Source organism: Hetaerina americana, unplaced genomic scaffold, assembly GCF_022747635.1.
Source record: "Hetaerina americana unplaced genomic scaffold, ioHetAmer1.1.p SCAF_12, whole genome shotgun sequence".
In the NCBI taxonomy this organism is placed as follows: domain Eukaryota; kingdom Metazoa; phylum Arthropoda; class Insecta; order Odonata; family Calopterygidae; genus Hetaerina; species Hetaerina americana.
In genome coordinates, this window is record NW_027286292.1 from 7,034,632 (window position 1) to 7,054,969 (window position 20,338).

The window sequence follows — 20,338 nt, forward strand, 5'->3', positions numbered from 1 at the left end:
ACTCGCAAGTTCTGTGTGACTGTTTTTTTTTTTCATCTACATCTACTCAATACCCCGCAAGCCGCCGCAAGGGCGTGTGGCGGGGGGTGTTAGGACACCACCCGTAATTAGGAGAGAAAAAAACCGCATGCAAAAGACACAAATGAATACTATCCTAAAACAAAACATGGTATACATTCATGCAAGACTCAAAATACATGCAAACACTCAAACTATCAACTAACATACACATGCACCTACAAATATACCTAATATCTTTGCAATGTTTAATTTTGTTCCGACTTGTAAATTCAATGTTTTTAATATTTCCAAAGTGACTTCTTCTAGAATCTATCTCCCTTATTTTATCTCTGTGGTCTGATCTACCTAAGTTGTGTGGGGCCATTATAATTCCTTTAGTGTCATCGTTAAAATCGTTTGTTCTGAACCTTTCTAAAAGTCTAAGTCTCGCTTGTTCTCATTGTATTTCAAGTAGTTCCCAGCCATTTTTAAAGCAATATATAATGCTTTCGGGGCACCCGAATGCCGGAATGAGTGATAATTGGGAGTTACAAACTCCGTTACTCAGTCACCCGGTGTAATGTGATGTCAGTTGTCATTCCGTTAAAGCCCCCGACATTAGCATCGGCAAACGGCATCGGTGACAACCGATGTCATTTGTGACGCCACAGAAGCTTACGGAGAAGAGTGGAGACGTGACATATAGATGAAATGATGAAAGTAATATGTTTTCTTTCCACCAATTTAATACGTTTAAATTAGTTCCATGCATTTGAAAAACAGCAATCACGGATCATTAATGTTCACTGCTACATGTTTTAAGCTTCTTGTATTTTGTGATTTGCATTTTCATATAAAGAATAGCTTGTGATAAGTCTTACAGTCTGAAGTGAAATTATGAGACAGGAAATCTTCGGTACACTATTCTTTTAATTATTTTGTTCTCATTTTTCATTTAAATTCATATTGCTCTGCAAACATCACGTCACAAGGCATTAAATAAATTAAATTTTAGAGCAGAAATACACCATCAAGTGCAAATCAACTACAGGAAAATTGAAAATGAAGTCACCCTCATTGCGTTATTGAAACTGATGTCTGACTTACTGGCGCATAGGAATCCCGTAGAAACACACTCCTGGTAGATTTTTCGGTCATAAATCTTGGTGTGAGCAAAAAGGTATTTTGGTGCAAAATTCTATCTTGAAGAATTTATCAAACAGTTACAAACTTCAAATTCCATTCCCCAATATATACTATATATAATGAACTTAGAATTTTACGGATCTTGTATATTTTGTCAAGCTAACTCACCAACTGTTTTCTCTCCATTTACAAATCATAATCGAATTCAGTAATCAATTTACAGATAGGAAGTGCAATGTTCGTAGGTAACTATAAGACAGTCGGCCAAGTCTCCGTCATGTACCTCGAAAGGGTATCATTTATCCCGTTACCATTCATATTCTCGGAGCATTCTCTCATGAAACGCGGATATTCAGAAAACATATCTCAAAATAATATTCTGAATGAACCATTATACTTCTCATCCCAAGTCGCTTGGGTCTGATAATTTTAACTTCACAACAACATTACTTCCTAAAACCTATAACCTTAAAAAAATAAAAAAGAACTTTAACCTATCATAAAATATGGTGACGCAAGGACTTCTGCCTAAGTGCCCACCCGTGTCTTTCAGACGACTCCCAAATCTAATCAGCATTCCGAAATCGACAATGCCCACACTGCTCTCACCCTCTTTCTTTCTCCCACTCTTCAACTTGCAACCGCCCACGATTCAAATGCTGCCTTATCTTCCAACCGACAAGCTCTCCGTCCATAGGGAAACCTCATCCCAATACTACCCAAGGTTCTTTGAAAAAAAAATCCCACTGCCTTGCATGCAACTTCTCCCCGGATTTCTGCGTAGGCGAGTGTGGAACCACGTGCCGCTCTCTCTCCCTGTGCGCTTTAAAAACCATCGTCATTCCAGCATTTACCTGCCTTCTCGCATTATCCTGTCCCTCATATACGATCTCCTACCGTCTAACTTTTAATTCATGCGTTTCCTTCTCTTTCCCGGAAAGTGCCAACGGGATTGAGTTTAGAACCCGAGAGATGGCCCAGATCTTGCTCCTCCGTGGACTTCAAATTCACAGGCTCCATAGAGCTCATGATACCGTATCTCCGCTCTTCCCTCGTTTCTTTGGCACCAAGCATACCCCTGCAACCTCTTCCCCAACCCCCTCCTTTCCGCTCCTTCTCTCTCGTCACGCCTTGAGATCAGTACTATTTGCTCTTCTGAGACGGAAGACAGCTCGGGTTGTCGAAACGCCAAGCAATGTGTGTGTCCTCTTTTATTGTTTTCTGTTTAATGTTTGTCTTTATTATACAATGTGTGGCGCCACTGGTCAGTGCTACTCCTTCAAGTTCAATAGCCGACGCGTATGTGCATTTTTAAGTTCTGGTGATGCAATTGTAATTAAATAGGATCTATGCTTGCGCTTAAACATTGCACTTCGAAGCAATTTTGATAAAAATAAATGAATATATGTATGCATATAAGCTAAGTAAAGTTTATGCTGATTAAGATAAGGAAAAATACCAAGTAAAATGTGAACAAGTATTTCATAAACTAGAGCAGGTGGAACAGTTGACCAATCTTGGGAGTATTTTGGACCAAAATGGTCGAAGTATTAGGGGCATAAGAAGTATACTTGTGCTTAGCAAAGAAGCTTTCACGTGGAGGAAGGAATTGATGACAAGGACGTTGAGTAAGGATGTTAAGGAGCGACTGGTCAAAACGTCGATATGGAGCGTGATTGTGCGCTGCGCAGAAATATGTTATTTGAAGCAAGAGGATAGGCGTAGATTGGAGGCTTTTGAAACGTAGGTGTGGAGAAGGATCGAGAAGGTGAAATGGACAGTAAGAAAAACAAGCAAAGTGCTAAGCACGGTGAGGGAGGAGAGGGGATTGTTGGGAGAAATCCAAAGGATGCAGGGGAGATGGATGCTGAGCAATTTGATTGCAATGGGATGTTGAAGTGAGTGATAGAGGGGAGAACGTTAGGCAGGCAGGTAAGAGGAAGAAATAGGATGGGCTCGTTGGACGGAATGAAGGGAGGGAAGTACGCCGAATCGAAGAGGGGTTTACTGTAGTGCCGGATGTCAGATTGTTTCCTTAGGATAGACTAGGTATTATTTCGTTGTACCACTGTACAGGCTTTTTCCATCCAAAATCTACCTTAACCGGTAGAATACCTCCTTATGTATATTTATAAAACGAAATTACCATTAAAATATTATATGCATGATCGGTATGCAGTAATCGTATCCGGTAAATTAGTTACTATTACTCAGTTACTCCCCAGTAGGGCTAGTATATATGTGGGTCAATGGGTGGCTGTACGTGTGGAAAGAAAGTGTGTTTCAAAGGCAATAAGCCAAACGGGCATCTCACCTCAGCATTTATTAGCGCTGTCATTAACTACCGAATTATTTACATGCAAACTTTGACCGTTTTCTCAAACTACTTGTCACCTAGTTAACTGCTTTTATGAAAGATAACTTACTTGAAAGCCTACGTGTTACTTTAGATTTAACCCCACATGTATTCTTTCTAAGATCTGGGGATGCAATTATATATATATATATACTATATATATATATATATATATATATATATATGTGTGTGTGTGTGTGTGTGTGTGTGTGTGTGTGTGTGTGTGTGTGTGTGTGTATATATGATTACGCATTCAGCCTCGAGGTGATTTCAATAGCACGGGACAGAAAACAAAAAAGTTTCAACCGAAAGTTTAAAAATTCTCTCTTCATATTCCCGGCTATGACCATTCCAGAGTAATGTTAATGAAGCACTGATCGGGCGCTCTCGCTCGTGGGCCGTATTACCGGAGTATTTTAGAGACTGCGGCCGCTACTTCCACACACCTCCCCACCTCCCTCTTTACTCTCGGAAATCACTAGGCTCCGCTCGTTATTGATGAAACGCTGTTTTTCGATGCATAAGGTACACCTCCTTTTTCTGCCACATGCCACTACACCAAGGTGGACCACATAAAATGATGTCACTGCCACGTTCCCTCCCCTTCATATTCATACGCGTATGTGAGGTTTATTCTTCAGTACCTCTTTTATCTATTGAGGTTTCCCAAATGAACTTTAAATAGTGGACTAAAAATTGCCTTTTCACCAGTTTTCGACCTGGTCCCAAAGTTTTCTGTTTTGCGCTCCGAACCTTTGTAGTATTTTAATTTTCACCCGTTTGTGAAGGGTAGCCAAATAATAAAGGAACATGTATCTCTTTCGGTTTACTTTCCTACTGATTCAGTTTTCCTAGCCGATAGTGTGTTTAACGGAAGACTTATCCGTATCTTGGTCTCCCTGGTGGATGAAATCAACGTTAGCGTTTATCTGAAAATAAATTTTTCCAATACATGACGTTCCTATTCTAATTTCAGCGCAGTTGTTAGAAACCATTGAAGTTGCTTTCGTCATTGGTCTCGTTTTGATTGCTCTGTTGTTTCCCACGCCAACCAATCGTAGGATTTTGAAAATGATTTTATTGTCAGAGTTGAATGTTTGTGGGAAGGTATTGGTACTACTAGTCAATATCATGGTTTGCAAAAAGTATCAATAAAACAGATTTCTTGCTGTACGGTGAGAGGGTGTCTTTCAAAAACGTGTAAATTAGAAAAGACAATTTATCAATTCATAACAATCAAAGTTGGGGAAATGATGAACGTAAATCAGAACGAGGAGTTTTTCGATTTTTTATTTCATGAACCATATTAGTGAGCTTACCAATTGAAGGAAAGGTTTACCTATCCAGTCATCAAAGGGTTTACAATCATTGCTGAGGGTATTAGAAAATTGGGGTGATAGGTGTGGGATGAGATTCAATGAAAACAAAATAGTGGGTATGAGGTTTTTGAGAAAGAGGCAGGCTAAGATTTTACGTATAAATATGAAGGCAAAATTTGGTGCAGGTGGAACTTTTTGTCGTTCTTGGAAGTGTTTTGTATCAAGGTGATCAAACTAGTAAGAATGTAAGTAGAGGAATTGCGTTAGGCAAAGACGGTCTCACAGAGCCGAGGTAATTGATGACAAAGACATTTAGTCAAGCTGTTAAGAAAAGAGTTGTTAAAACTTTGAAATGAAGCGAGGTTTTGTACTGTGCGAAAATATTGCTGTTGAAGCAAAACCATAGAAATGCATGGTTTGCATTAAAAGTATCGGGAGCAATGTCATCCCAACGTGACTGTACATCGCAGCGCGCCACTAGGTGGTGGGGAGTCTGACCTTCAACTCGCGCCAATCATCTGCGAGGGTTCGTTCAGGCTAGACCGAGTTTTCAATGGACCCCTGTCGAATGACTCGGTGCAAATGCAAATTGTAGAGAGCGATTGAACAGCGGTGCGCCATTAAATTTTGTGTTGGTATGTGGAAATTGGGTACGGAGACAATGGGACTGATTCGCCAAGTGTTCAAGGATGAAAGCATATCACAAACTGCATTTTTAAGTGGCACAAGCTCTTCAAAGATGGCTGAGAAAGTGTGAAGGACGAACCCCGCACTCGACGGCCGTCGTCGCCAAGAACCGGCGACAATGTGCAACGTGTGCGTAAAGTGCTGAATTCAGACCGTCGGTTAAGTGTGCGCATGATCGCAAATCGTATTAGCATTGATTAGATGACAGCGGACACCATTATCACTGAAATTTTGGCGTTGCGAAAGATCTGCGCTAAACTCATCCCGAAGGTCTGCTCCAAAGTAACCGACTACCTGACGAAAACCGTCATCGTGACGATTCCCCAAACCCCTTACATTCCCAACTTGGGTGCCAGCATACTATTTCCTTTTCCAAAATGTGAAATCCTCCCTCAAAGGACACCACTATGTAAAGTGCCGTCAAAGAAGCTTTCACGCGTACCTTCTGGAATCCACCTACCAGGGAGCCTTCGAGTCGTAGAAAAGTCGCTGGAAAAAGTGCATCGAGGCTCAAGGAATGTACTCGTACTTTAAAGAATCCTGAGGCATTGTAGCAATATCTGAAATAAATCTATTTTTCCGAAACATTTCCCGATACTTTTTATGCAAATCTTGTAGATTGGAGGATATCGAGATGTGGCTATAAATGAGGATGGAAAAGGTAAACAATCAAATAATATATTCAACAGATTCAGGCGAGATGTAGTGGAAATTCGTCGTTATGAGAAAAACAAATGTGCGCTTTTCCACAGATTTATTTGTAGCATACAACGCTTTTCAGTTCATCAAACCATCTTCAGGTACAGGGCAAAATTCAAATTGTGACACATATTTATACCTGTTAGAAGATAAGCACTTTTGGTCATTATTGAGAGGACGGTGGCAGGTAGCTGGTATCCTGGCGGTAGAAAGGAGGGAAGAATAATGGAAGGCTAAGCGGCAAGGGACATGGAAGGGATAGAGGGAGGTTTAGGGATGAGGTATAAGTGATTCTAAGACGGACATTATCAGGGAAGGGTTGTTCCACACATACTGAGAGTGGAGGGTCGGGGATGGTTAGAAGGGAAAATACGCGAAGAGTGGAGTCAGTTGGAGAGAGGAAGTTTCCCTGTTTGCTGTGGAAACGGGATTCTGAGGAGGGGAGAGTGGTTTATAAAAATATTGTCATTTTAAAAAACATTCATATTTAATTTTACAATTTCAAGTTGCTCTAAAATATCAAAATTATGTTCACCATGGAAATCGAATCCGGGAAAGAGTTGGAATTTCTTGGCCTTTCCATATCAAATGTGATCGTACCTGCAGCTCCTACCCCTACTCCGAAGGCACTGCCTAGGGTAAGACATCAGCGCTCGGGAAGGGAGGGAACCGTTATATCAGGCAGTTCTAATGTCCGGCGTATAATGAATCCGCTGTGCCGCGGGAAACCAGGGGAGGCGTTGGATTTTTGTCGTCCTGGTGTATACCAGGCGGCGGGATACCCTAGGCGACGCAGGCGGTGAAGGCGGCCGCTAGTAATCCTAAGAGATCTATGTGAACTAGGTCACATTAAAACGTATTAAAGCCTTCAATTAAACACGCGATCAATAAAGGAGGTGACTAATATCGTGGAAGAGCTCGGAAGACCATCGTGCCCATGACCATGCAGTTAGACCGATTAGATATTATTCCACAAACAAACTATTGCCTAAGGTTTTTAAGGGAAAGAAAAAACGGTCAAGGTTGAGGACCTTTCGTTGAGGTGGTCAGTGAAAAAGGCAAAATAATTGGGGACAGTTTTTACAAAACTATACATTAGCTCCCCATCAGTGTCACTGGGAAGGACACTGTCACGCTGTGAGTTTCAATTCGGAGAAAAAATTCCTGACCTTGGGTTATGGATGGTGAATGCCATACACAAGCAGCACACTGTGATTGGGAGACGGAAGGGTTGAATAGCATCGGCGTTGTACCACCGCGTTCACCCGCTTCCCTAATGGACATGATATACAGGGTCCGTACAATAAGTATCGTGACTGGTTCGCTGTAGCCTCAACAGAGCGGTGGATGGGGGTTCGACCGGTCGGCTCGGTAGAGGGGCCCCCCATCACTCAGGCGCACTTTAGTTCAGTCGCCTCCGGGCATGCGTTAAGGCAGGAGGTGGATTTTTGTGACGTGTGATTTTTTGTGGCGTCGTCACGCCAGCATGGAGCGCACCGTCTGGCAACGGTACGCTGTGAAGTTTATCGTTAAACTCGGGAAATCCGCGTCGGAGACCCTTAACCTCATTAAATAGGCTTATGGGGATGATGCCTTAAGCCGCACAAGAGTTTTTGAGTGTTACAAAATGTTTAAGGAAGGCCGGGAGCTCGTCGAAGACGAGCACCGCGTCGGACGACCGCTCGAACCGATGCTCAGGTGGCCAAAGTGAAAAACGTTTTGGACTCTGACAGGCGTTGAACCATCGCCCTTATCAGTGAGGAAACCGCCGCCCTTTTTCCGCCCTTTCAGTCGGAACCGTCCACACCATTGTAACAGGATCTTGCGATGAGGAAAGTCTGCGCGAAGCTGGTGCCGAAAGTCTTGAGGGAGGAAGAAAAACTGTCGTGGGTGGAAATTTCGCAAGAAATTTTGGACTGCGTCTAGGAAGAGGAAGATTTTCTCGGCAACTTTATTACCTCAAAGGATAGCTCAAAAGGAGCTCAAAGCATATCGGGTCAACTCCATCGAGGCGGTTCATGCGGCGACGACAAAGGCTCTCAACAGTATTCCGGAAACCGACTTCCAGCTGGCTTTTGACGAGTGGCAGACGCGCCGAACTAAGTGTATCGATGCAGTATGAATGTATTTTGAAGATTATTAAGTAATTGTAATGATAACTGCAATAAATTTTGATTTTTGGGACCAGTCCCGATACTTATTGTACGAACCCTGTATCCTAGTAATGGGAGTTCTTGAGGAGTCTTCTTCGCCGAAAATCACATGTGAAATTTTAATTTTGAAAACTCCCCAGAGGTGGGAAATGGGTATTAAATTAGCCCTACGTGAGTGAACAGGAATGGAACTTGTGATAAATGCATATGAAACCAATGTAGTTATGTTTGATAATAAGAACAGGAAGAATGATCCCATTGTGAATATAAATGGCAAAATACGATGGCTGCTCAAAAAATGTTTTCAAACTTTTTATTGGCATAATTTATTGTGCATGAGCTTAATTTTTTAATATTGTTAGGTTGATGTATGTGAAAAAGTTTCATTGATTGAACAATGGAGGTAACACCAGAGGCTGCATTTAAATTATGTTTTTGCCTGAAAACATCGACAGCCAAGGACTATACAGGAGAATTATGGTCTGTTCTTCCTTATAGTGCACCTGGAGCTATATTCACTACTCTTAGGAAGTAAACATTCACGCAAAAGCTGCCAATGTGAGAGAAGAAAGTGGAGTAACAGCACTATCATAAAAATTTTAGCTGGTACATACCTCGCATTGGCAACTGAAAAATTGCACAAAAGACATGTTCTTGCGTAATTGGTTCCAAGACTGCAATTTCGTACCCAACTACAAGACATAATCATATAGGTTTGTTGACAGTTAAAATTGATTTCATATGAAGATAAGGTGTTTCTTTTAAAAATACAGCAAAGCTCTGGGTGGAAATTCCATTCATCCACAACACCATAAAAAGACAAATGAGTTGCTTCCACCAGGAAAGTTACAAAAGTATCTTAAATACACCATTCCCTGATTACCAAAAAATGATATGACTCAAGAGTCATAATCATTTTTTGACTCAAAGAATCTAATCATTTTTTGGAAATCAAGGAATGGTGTATCAGCAACCATAACTGTATGGCGTGTTATGTTGGGATCTACAGAAAATTTCTAAGGCCTTATTAATCACAAAATGTCACATTTCAAATCAATAGGTTGGATGCAGCAGTACATTAATCCACAGTAGAAATGTTTGTTGCTGAGGATCTCACAAAAATCAAAGTAATGTGTGTTCCTCATTTTCCCCATAGCATAGCCTCATGTGTTTGGCTGTTTCCCAATGCGAATAAATACCTTCATGGAAAGCATTTTTCGAAAGCATGGTGGAAGATGCTGAGGTGATTTGGAAGGATCTATGAAAGTGTGGCTTCAAGCATGTCTTAGAAGACTGGAAAAACGCTGGGATAATTGCAACCAATGGAGACTTCTTTGAGATGGATCAAGTTTTGAAGGATGAATAAACATATGGTACTTAAAATTTGATCTTTCTTTATTGAACAAGTGGAGGATTTGGTATATCTCGGCAGGCTGTTTCCTATTTATAGTAAGGTATGTAGTAAGGAGGTCAATAAATATGCAAATTCTGGCAGATGCGTCCTTGAACAGAAATACTAGGTATGGTAGTATCATCATCATCAATATTTCAATTTTAGGATTGGTTCATAGTAGTCTCCATTTCTTCTCTATTCAGTGTTAATATCCTTGCCCCCTGATAGCTTTTCTGCTTTATGTTCCACCAAATTGTCTAACATACTTTTCTCTCAGTTTTCCTTGTGGGCCCCTCCCTTCAATTTTCTCTTCTATTATGTTTCTAAGTAATTGATTGTTTCAAGGTTTGTCCAATCCATTTAGGTCTTCTTTGTCATTGAGTTCTCTGCATGGACTCTTTTGCTCTTCTATATACTTGCTCATTCCTCACTTTGTTCATTCAATCTTCAGGATTCTCCTCCAGTACTGTTTCAAATGCTTCTATTCTTTGCTGGTATAATTTTCCAATGGCCCATGTCTCTGATCCATGGAGTCCCCAGCTACATACAAATGTTTTGACAAACTAATTCCTTGATTGCAACCTCATGTTCTTTGAACATAGTAGTTGCCTCTTCTTCATGCACTCCTTTTTAGCTTAAGCTATTCTTCATTTGATGTCAGTCAAACCTGTTCTACCCCAAGTTATGCTGCAGCTAAGTAGATGAAGGATTCCAATTTTTCTAGTTTCACTCTTCAAATTTCGATATCTTCATTCAGCTTCCCTTTGTGGAATTGTTTGATGTCCATATTAAATGAGTTCATAATTTTCTACAGACATTATTTTACAGTCCAATGTGTTTCACTGACTTGGGGCATCATCAGGTACAAGTTTCAGCTTTTGGCAATATACCCTTTAGATAGAGAAGAGCGGGGAAAGTTGAGAGTGGGAGGGTGTCAGGTTTTATGGGATTTCAATTTATTAATAACAAATTTAGAGTATTTTAATAATAATTATAGACTATTTTTATTGGCAATGGAATTCTGAACTATGTACTAAAAGGAAGGGCATTTGGCAAGTGAAATAATGGTTGGAAACTGATGGGAGTATTGAACAAAATGAAAGAATATAGACAGTATTCAAAATTCAGGAACAGTTTAATGTATTGTTGGTTGTCAATTTGTGTTCATTGAGACAGAGTAGGTGAGTGTAATGATGATCAGGCTGTGTCAATCGAGAACTTAAACAAATGTTCAACAACCAATGATAAAAATAATTTGCAATCTTCGGGCAATAATTTCAGAGTTTATTAAAGAAAAGAAAGCTAGCAAAGTAATTTGCATGTTACATGAAAATTGATGTTGTAAATTGGATACCTGCGAAGGTATAGTTATTTTACCCCAGAATAAAATATCTACTGCGAGGAAAAATCTCTAATCTAAAATCTACGTTTTTTTATTGGTGCCTAGTCATTGAATATCATATAGAATTGATGCTACATTCATAGTATTTTTTCTTTTATTACAGAAATCTGGAAGCAACCGGGATAGAAAACAAAGGAATCAAAATAAGTGCGATAAATCAATTAATGATGGAGATGAGAAAAAGGGCATCAATGATCAAATATCAGCCAATGCAAAAGTGGATAAATATAATGAAAAATCTTTTGCTATAAAGTTGTCTGATGTAATGGGCCGATATTTGGTTACCACGAAGAATATTCAACCAGCAGAAATAATTTTGGATGAAGAAGCAATAGTTGTAGGACCTTGTCAAGGAACAAAACCAATATGTCTTGTTTGTTACCGGCCCCTTTTCGCAAAGGAAAATTCCTTAATCCCACATCCTAATCTAGTGCCTTGTGAAAAATGTAACTGGCCACTATGTGGAGATCAGTCTTGCATTGAAGTTCGAAATGAACCAGGTGTGGTTCATGACCATAGTGAGGAATGTAAAATATTTGCAGCAAGCAAAGAAAATAATAGAATGGTAGGGAAAGATCCTTTAAAGGAGCATTCTCTCTATGAGGCTATAGTACCTCTTCGGTGTCTCCTCTACAGGGATTCAAATCTTCAACGCTGGAAAGCCATTGCAGAAATGGAATCACATAATGCAATACGAAAAATGCAACCAAATATTTGGAACAATAATCAAGAAAAAGTAGCAAATGTGATAAGAGGTCCATGGGGGCTAGGAGATAAGTTCACAGATGATGAAATTCATACAGTTTGTGGGGCATTGGAAGTAAATGCATTTGAAATAGGCCATAATGGGTCCTCTTTAAGAGCATTATTTGGGCCATATGCATATTTAATAGCCCATGATTGTGTTCCTAATACAAGTCATGTAGATGAGTTTCACTTGCCTTCAAATGGGAAAAAGGATTCAGAAGAGGGAAATAAAGAGACTGGAATTTTCAGGATGAAAGTTCGCTCTTCAATGGCCATCTCATGTGGGGAAACGCTTTTCTTAAGTTATGCGTATACTTTGCAAGGGACTATGGCCCGCCGTGAGCACTTGAGGCAGAGTAAGTTTTTCTCATGTATGTGTAAGCGCTGTAAAGATCCAACTGAACTAGGAACATATTTAAGTGCTCTCCTCTGTCCAGTATGTGAGGGTGTTGGGTCAAGAGGTCGAGTTCTTCCAAAAGATCCATTAGAAGAAACTTCAGAATGGCGGTGTGATTCATGTGGGCGATATGCGGTGGACTCTTCATCTGTCACTGCCATTATAGACCGTATCACTGCAGAATCTGAGACTCTTACTTCCGATGCTGTGGAAGCATATGAAGCCTTCCTCCAACGCTACCGGAACGTTCTTCACCCATCTCATTATTTGGCCATTGGAGTGAAGCACTCATTAAGTCAGCTGTATGGAAAAATTTCTGGTTATACAATCCATGAGATGCCAAGGTCATTGCTTGAGAGGAAAAGAAACCTTTGTCGAGAGTTATTGACAGTATTTGATGTCGTTGAGCCTGGAAAATCTAGAATACGGGGTAAGTACCGAAGTAAACTTTCCTTAGAAATAATATATTTTATTTTATAAAGCCTTCCCTAATTATCTCAATTAAGTGATATTATCCTTTCTTTCAGAGTTAAATATCACTTGGGTTTAATTATAAATGGGTGTAGGAAAGAGGGAGGTAACTTTGAGGGTTAGGCTACCATAGCATAGGTCCAGATTAGATACCAGGTGACTTTGGATACCTTCAGATTCACCCAAGCTAAGTGAATTTTTGGAAACCAGATTTTCCCAGAAAACTTCGAGCAGCACAGGGAACAGAACTATCCCTTTCACTTTTATGTATGAATTCTGGGTGCCATAGTTCTCATTGTGAAGTGACCTTTGCCATCTCCCATTGCCATCGCTGAACTATTCTCTGGGAATGGTAGCGATATTGGTCTCACCAATGCAATATATTTGCTGATTAAAAAACACTAATCACTCCACTGTCTCCTGAGTCAGTTAGTTGATTATTTCCATATAGGTACTAGGAAGTTCCTTAACTCTTGGGTTTGGTGTTAAGATTTTCTGTAATGTGATTAATGCTAATTGAGCTGAAAATGAGAGGAGTATGAGCTCACTAAAAAGAATAAAAATTTAAAGTTGACTGAGGTAACCAGTTAATATTTTTAAGAAATTTTATGTTCAAAAACGTTTTTGTGTTAACTGTCTTCATATATATTATTTATTGAAAAATATATAAATGGCTTTGTGGAAAAGAAGAACATATGGTTAGAAATAGTGTACAAGGTTGCTTAAATTAAGTGATTAGCTGTGTTTTACTTTGTAAAACAGTAAATTGGTTAATTATCAATTATCATTGTTATGCCTGAACACGAAACTATTATTTATTGTTGTGGCAAGACAAGATGTATTCTAAATCTCTCTGGTTAGAATTAAAATGGAAATTATTCTGCATGTTACAAGTGGCCCAAGCACCAATAATAAAATATTTTATATCTCCCTATCGCCAGTGAGTCTCATTTATACACAGAAATTTTGTTGTCAATACTTACGGTAAAACTAACGTTAATTTTTCTCTTATGGAGGTATCACACTCTATGAACTTCATGCACCATTGATGACCTTGATTACAAGAGATTTGGAAGAAGGGAAGTTAAATGTCAAGAAACAAAAACGAGAACTTCTGAAGCAACTCAATGAAGTGTTGAAATGCCTAGAGGAAGCCAGAGATATTCTGAAGTGTGAACCTTCAAATTCTCCGGAAGCTTCAATGGCTGCTGCTGCCTCAGAAGGATTGAAGGGGCTGCAGAAATGGCTATCAACGATAACATGAACCTTACTAGTTTTCATTTTTTGAAAGGTTATCAAATAATAAATGAAATAATATCTGGTACTTGCTTATCTACTTGGCCTACCAGCAGCAATGATTGGTGGATAATATGTACTAAATAAATGAAATCAAATGTTAAGGTACTAATGCCATATCACATTGACAAATAAAGTGTAAAATGAAAACAAGTTGTCTTTACTTACTGTAAGAACGTTTTTAGTTTTGTCAGTTAGATTTTTTTCACTAATGTCCAATATTCTTTGGTAATTTTTAACCAAGCAAACTAAAGAGTAGTTTAATAGGTGGGGTAGACCTTGTTTTCTCTGTCTTATAGAGTCTAAAATTCATTCACACATTCAGGTAAGAGGGCAGCTCCTTTCCCTGGGCCACACAAAGGTTTCCCAAGAAGACTTGATACCCAATGAGTTTTTGTACAAAGTAAATACTGTACTTCCTTTAAAAAATACCACCTTTCAGATTAAAATACATGACTACTCAATAAGAAATTTAGGCAATTACCTACATCATTACTTCTTAATATTCTTAAAATATAGATGGGTTTTGCTATAAAACTGAAATACATACCCAAAAAAACGGTCCAAGGCCAGCCAGGTGGTTTTTGGTAATAGGAAAATGAGATTTTTCCCATTATAACCTATGATGAGAAATTAAATTTCCTACAGAATATTCACCAGGACGTATTATTTTCCCAAAAGTGAAATTGTAAACTGTAACAGTTGGGATATGTTTGCAAGCTTAAGTGTTTTTAAAATATACCATTTTAGGTAGAAAATAAAATAGAAAACAAACAAACAAGGAATGAAAGAAACATACATGACTTGCTGATGCTAAATTGCTCAATGCCATATGAGCAAACGTGGTAGATGCTCATTAAACTTTTATAAAAATGAGTTACAATATTCTAATTAAAAGGAAGAGTTGTATTATTTGTGCATACCTCTATGTAAATAGTTTGTTTCTTCTGTCTCTTGTCACCCATGAGACCAATTGAAATGCTAACTTGTTATTAGATTAAAATGTACACGTCTACATGAATTGTAAACAATATCTCCTGGATCCAAGTAAAGGGAAGACACCAATGACAATTAAATTAGTTTTAGGTAGCTGTAATGAAAGAGCAGATCAAGATATCATAGTGTAATCAGCTCATTGAGTGGATTACCAAGAAAAAAATACATAAGTTCTACTTGGGAAGTTTCAAACCTGAGGTGTCATACTTAAGAGGAAAGTACTACATCAAATTGAACCATATATTATCTTGAATTAGGGTGCTGAGCAAAATACATATTTCATGTAATTGGATGCCTTTGATATAAGTGAATAAATTATTTTATTGACTGTAATTGATTTAAATATAAGAATAGTTTAGTTAATTGATTAGAAATCAAATAACCCTTTAAAAAATTATATTCGGCATAATAGTATACCTAAATTGAGTGCCTCAATTGTCAACTACCCTCCCCATAGACTACAACACAGATACTGTAGAAGGACTTGTACATGCTGATAACCTCTAGAGCTATGCTGGAAGGAGCAATAATAATTGCTCTTGGTAGGTTAATCCATGACAGATAGGTTAACGGGTAGTAGTCAGATTAAAGGCAGTCCGCAAGGCATTTGTTCTTTAGTGAGGTGGCTGCAAAGGAATCTAACCTCAGTGGGGTGGCCCTTTTAGTGATGTTATCATGTTAAAAATACTATAAAGGAAGCAATGGGTAACCACCTGAATTATTTATCCCAAGACAATATGATGGACATCATTATTAAAAGGACCCCTGGCAGCTCCTGAACTAGGCACATTGGGCCAGTTTCCATGCCTGGTAAGAGAAGAGGCAATACCTTTGTGGTAATTGTCATATGAAATCTTTTCAAAGTAGAATCAATAACGACAGCAGGAAAGAAGACACAGAAAAAGGCCAAACCAGTGTTATTTGGGACTTGTAATGTTAGGAAAATGTTGAGCACAGGGAAACAAGAAAACAAAGAGCATGAGATTGAGAGAGGAAATATAGATACAATAAGGCTATGCAAATTTGATATGGAAAGATTCCACAAATTATCAGAGCAAGAATATATGTAGTCATATACAGAGGAGGGGAAGAGAATTAGGGGCAGAAACAGTATTTTAAACATGTTGGAAAATGCAAGCCAGATGATCATAGATTGAGCAGAATAGTGATAGAATGTAAATGTAAGAGCTAAATCAACAATCTTAATATTAATAATCCTTTATTCATTTTGAAAAATGGTACAACTATATTAAATGTCATCAATATAAATATTATTTAACATATAAACATAAGTTCTTAAATGTGATGAAGATTTCCACAAAAGAATTTATCCAATGAGTAGAGTGGGTAGGCAAGTAACCAGGAATATACCCTACTCTTGAAACTCTGGATACCGTTTGATTTCAACTGAGTAGGCAGATAGTTATACAGTCGTATGTTCATATTATGAAATGTGTTGCAAGTTGATGACAATCTACAATAAGTAGTATTTAGATTTGATTTACCTCTTGGTCACTATTCAGGTCTACATGCCTACAGGTACTAGGGAAGAAGAAATAGGACATGTGAACAATTAGAGGAAATAATGTAGGTGTTCCCGGAAGGAAACCTAAGACAGTGATGCATCATTGGAATGCAGTGGTGAGCAACAGGAGATTTAGTGGTGATGTAGGGTACTATGTTTTAAGAATAAGGTATGATAGTGGAGAAAAAGCAATTAAGTTCTGCAGGAAACAAGAATTAAACATGCTTGGTCTAAACACCACAATATATGTAAGTTTATGGGGAGAATGCTGGAGATTTCAGAGAGATATCAGACTATATTTTGGAAAGGCACAGGTTTGGGAGAAACATGTTTATTTTGTAGTTTCCTGGGAGAGGATGCTGATTCAGGTCATTATTTAGTGCTAATCAAGTATAAAGTCAAATTCAAGAGGATAAAACAGGAATAAGAAAATGGAATTGAGATTAAAAGGGTCAAAAAGAAAATAGTACCAGCAGGAAGTAGAAAAATTTATGAGGATAGGGAGATGTGTAAAGTAGAAGATGGATGGAAAGATCTCAAAATGTAAAATCAAAAGCCACCAATAAAACTATGGGAATATTACAATGGAAACAATAGGAAAATGGCAATGAAGCCATGGATTATAAACAAGGTGATATAGAGAATGTTAATGTCGTATTAAAAAGAAAGAATACAAAGAGGAATATAATAAACTGAGGCAGGTAACTAATATGGGAAAGGAGCATGATAGAAGATACAGTGAGAATATACAGAGATTACAAATGGAGTGAGAAATGAGTGTGTTGAGCTGAAAGGTGAAAGTGAAATCGGGAAGTGGGTGGGAAAAGTTGTGAAAACTACTAATGGAGTAAAAGTAAAGTTATAAATTGAATGAAGAAAGATTTAAGAGAGATGGAAAAAATGTATAGTAATATGTATGTCAAGGATATTCGGTCAGCAAGTTTAGGCATAGAAAGAGATGATACTTTAGATAAGGATAGCATTAACCGAGGCATACTTGAATCCAGAATAGACGGGGCATTAAGAAAATTAAAATCAAATTAGTCTTAGCAGATAGATATTTTTCCATTGAGTACATTGTAAAGAATTAATGAATGTATTATAGAGCATAGCAGTAGATTGGAGGGATAGGTGACTTATCTGCAAGCAGCACAGGTCTCAGATTGCTTGCGTGTATTTGACCGATGGAGAGTCAAGATGGGCAGGGGTATAAAGAGAGGCAAGACAGGAGTGCACACTATAACCTCTACTTTTCAATGCATACATTGCGGACATATGCAATATCATAAAATAGAGGAGAAGGTACAGTTTACCCATTACAGAAGTGTTTCAGACCCAAATGGTGAAAATCATTGGGACATGAGAAGTAAAATTGCATTATGCAAGAAGCTTTCACAAGAAGCAGGGTATTAATGACAGAGATATTGACTAGAGCTGTTACAAAAAGAATTACTGTAACTTTGATATGGAGCATGGTTTCGTGCACTAGAAAAACATGGTTGCTGAAGCAAGATGACTGTAGATTGGAGCCTTTTGAGATGTGGTGGTGGATGGAAAGGAAAACAAGCAAAGATTCAAAGTCTCCAAGCTGTGATTTAATAAATTAAGCTAAAAAATGCACCGAAGATCAACCTGTGTACATCTGAAACCTAGCTTAAATGGCAGAATACCAATTAATTAATGGTTGCACACTTTTTCAAATACAATTTAGCTATAGCTAGTGGACCGCTACATCATGTATAGAGTCCTTTGTAATTTTCCAAATTATGTAAAAATCTTAATGGTACCATGTATAGTTATAGTTAAGAGGAAATAATATTTTAATTGTTTTGCCATGAAAATTGGATGCAGAGCATCTTTATCTGGCTGCATGAATTTTTAGAGACACCCATATCCATAAATCCATCACAGCATCAACTTTCTGCAAATATATGGAAGATAATTCATATATTCTATTTTCAAACAACAATCACTTGCCTTTATTCTTAAAATTTTTATCAGTTAAAAGTTTTCTTTAGTCCCTTATCCTTATGAATTTTGCAGTTATCTCAGTGAAACTTCTAATTTGCAGAGTGGTCTCCTTTTTCCATTAGATATATAAAGCATTGTCAAGCATATTTTTGATCCAGCCTTGGTACCCTTTTTGTTAATACCTACTTTTCATATGTGGCTTGAGAATGATAAATGATTACCTACATACATTATTGGTTTGAACTCCTGATTTGATGGGTAAATTCAAAGGGAATAGATATTTATAATTAAATCATTTAAATAATTTTATTGGATGGAGAATTTATCAATCTAAAGGCCATCTAGATAGGTTAGGGTAGATAACACCCCATGCTAAGCACAGGAGCATGTGGAATTCATGCATCTGAGTAGAAAGTCCAGTTCCTTCCCATGTGCTGCCTATGGTTTCACAGAAAGATCTTATTGCCAAAAAACCACACAGCTTGGGTCAACCCAAGGAATTTCAAAGGTGTCCCTTTAAATCGAACCTAGTAATCCTCCCTTGATAGTAGCCCTGCACTCTATTCACTGTACTTACATGTCCTCCTATTCCATAGACACTCATTGAAATGCGGGATACTTACATTACATAAGAGAAAAATACTGAATGAACATTTTGTTAGAGTCCATCCAGCTGTAGATTGAATGGAAATCATAAAAGACTGCATTCAGTCATTTTTCCAGAGTGAGGATTTTTCTAATTAATAATTTATAAAGATCAGAGTAATTTTTTCATTATATTTCCATCTAATTTACAGTTAATCTCTTAAATTTGACACCTCCAACCATTGGGATGTATTTCAAGGAAAGGTTTTTTTGTAGCATTTCTAAAAGTTTTTTTTATTATGATATTGCTTTGTTCTCATAAAAATTCTTAGAGATATGATTTTCCGCATTGCAAATTAACTTGATCTTTATGCACAATACCTTTTATGGGCTTTCTAATTTTATTATTTATTTGCAATGGCCCATCTGTTGCTTTGCTACCCATTTAAATTCATTTATTTATATCTAAGTCTTTATTATTCTCTATTTTGAATGAAAAAGTGATGAATATAGTGAATAAGTGGATGATCAACGACTTCCAAGTCATCAGTTTTTTAAATACGTTTATGAGCAAACTAATTAGCTGAGATTTTTAAAAAAGCTGTGCTTCTTGACCATAAGTCACATGGGGGTATTGGAGGTGATGAGGTATTTTAATATTTGGAAGATTGTAATCATCATTTATCTAAATCACATATACTCATCATACCACAAAATGTTCTGGCATAGGAGGAAATGTTTATGTATAACCTTAAAAGTGATACAGTTAAGTCTCATGATATTTTCATGTGTTTAATGGTAAACATATTTTAACTTTTTTCTTTAGACATTAAAAAAGTGTTACTTTCTGGGTGGGTAACTCTTCCCAGTAGGGGTGCTGATTGATCTGCTGTTACGTCACTCTTTGATTAGAAATGTTGAGTGATGGAGGTTGAACAAATGTTATCATAATAGCATTAAACTCAGTGTGAAGCATGAGACATACCCAAAATTTTGACTAATATCGTGGAAACTAAATATAACTCATGAAACGTGAACCATCAATTATTTGCCCTCCGCAAACTTTTGTCCACATGTTTTTTTTTATATTACCACTGTAGTTAAAATATGTATTACCATTGGTTGACGGAGAAAACCAAAACTCTTGAAATGTTAGCACTGAAGATGGAACTTCTTTGATAGTGTCTTGTGATTC

The 20,338-nt window shown here is 37.8% G+C and overlaps 1 protein-coding gene across 2 annotated transcripts in view; it reads left to right on the forward strand.

Annotated features, from left to right (window-relative positions):
* The window catches only part of LOC139685666 (SET domain-containing protein SmydA-8-like), a 30,050-nt gene extending 15,831 nt beyond the window's left edge, over positions 1 to 14,219 (forward strand). The window contains exons 2-4 of one of the 2 annotated variants that reach the window (XM_071582633.1): positions 11,259 to 12,258; positions 12,340 to 12,729; positions 13,787 to 14,219. In XM_071582633.1, the coding sequence (XP_071438734.1) occupies positions 11,259 to 12,258; positions 12,340 to 12,729; positions 13,787 to 14,034 (1,638 nt within the window). In that variant the 3' untranslated portion in view covers positions 14,035 to 14,219. Of the gene's footprint in view, positions 1 to 11,258; positions 12,730 to 13,786 lie in introns of both variants that reach the window. The other variant, XM_071582632.1, reaches the window with a different exon arrangement.
* Positions 14,220 to 20,338: the final 6,119 nt, after the last annotated feature.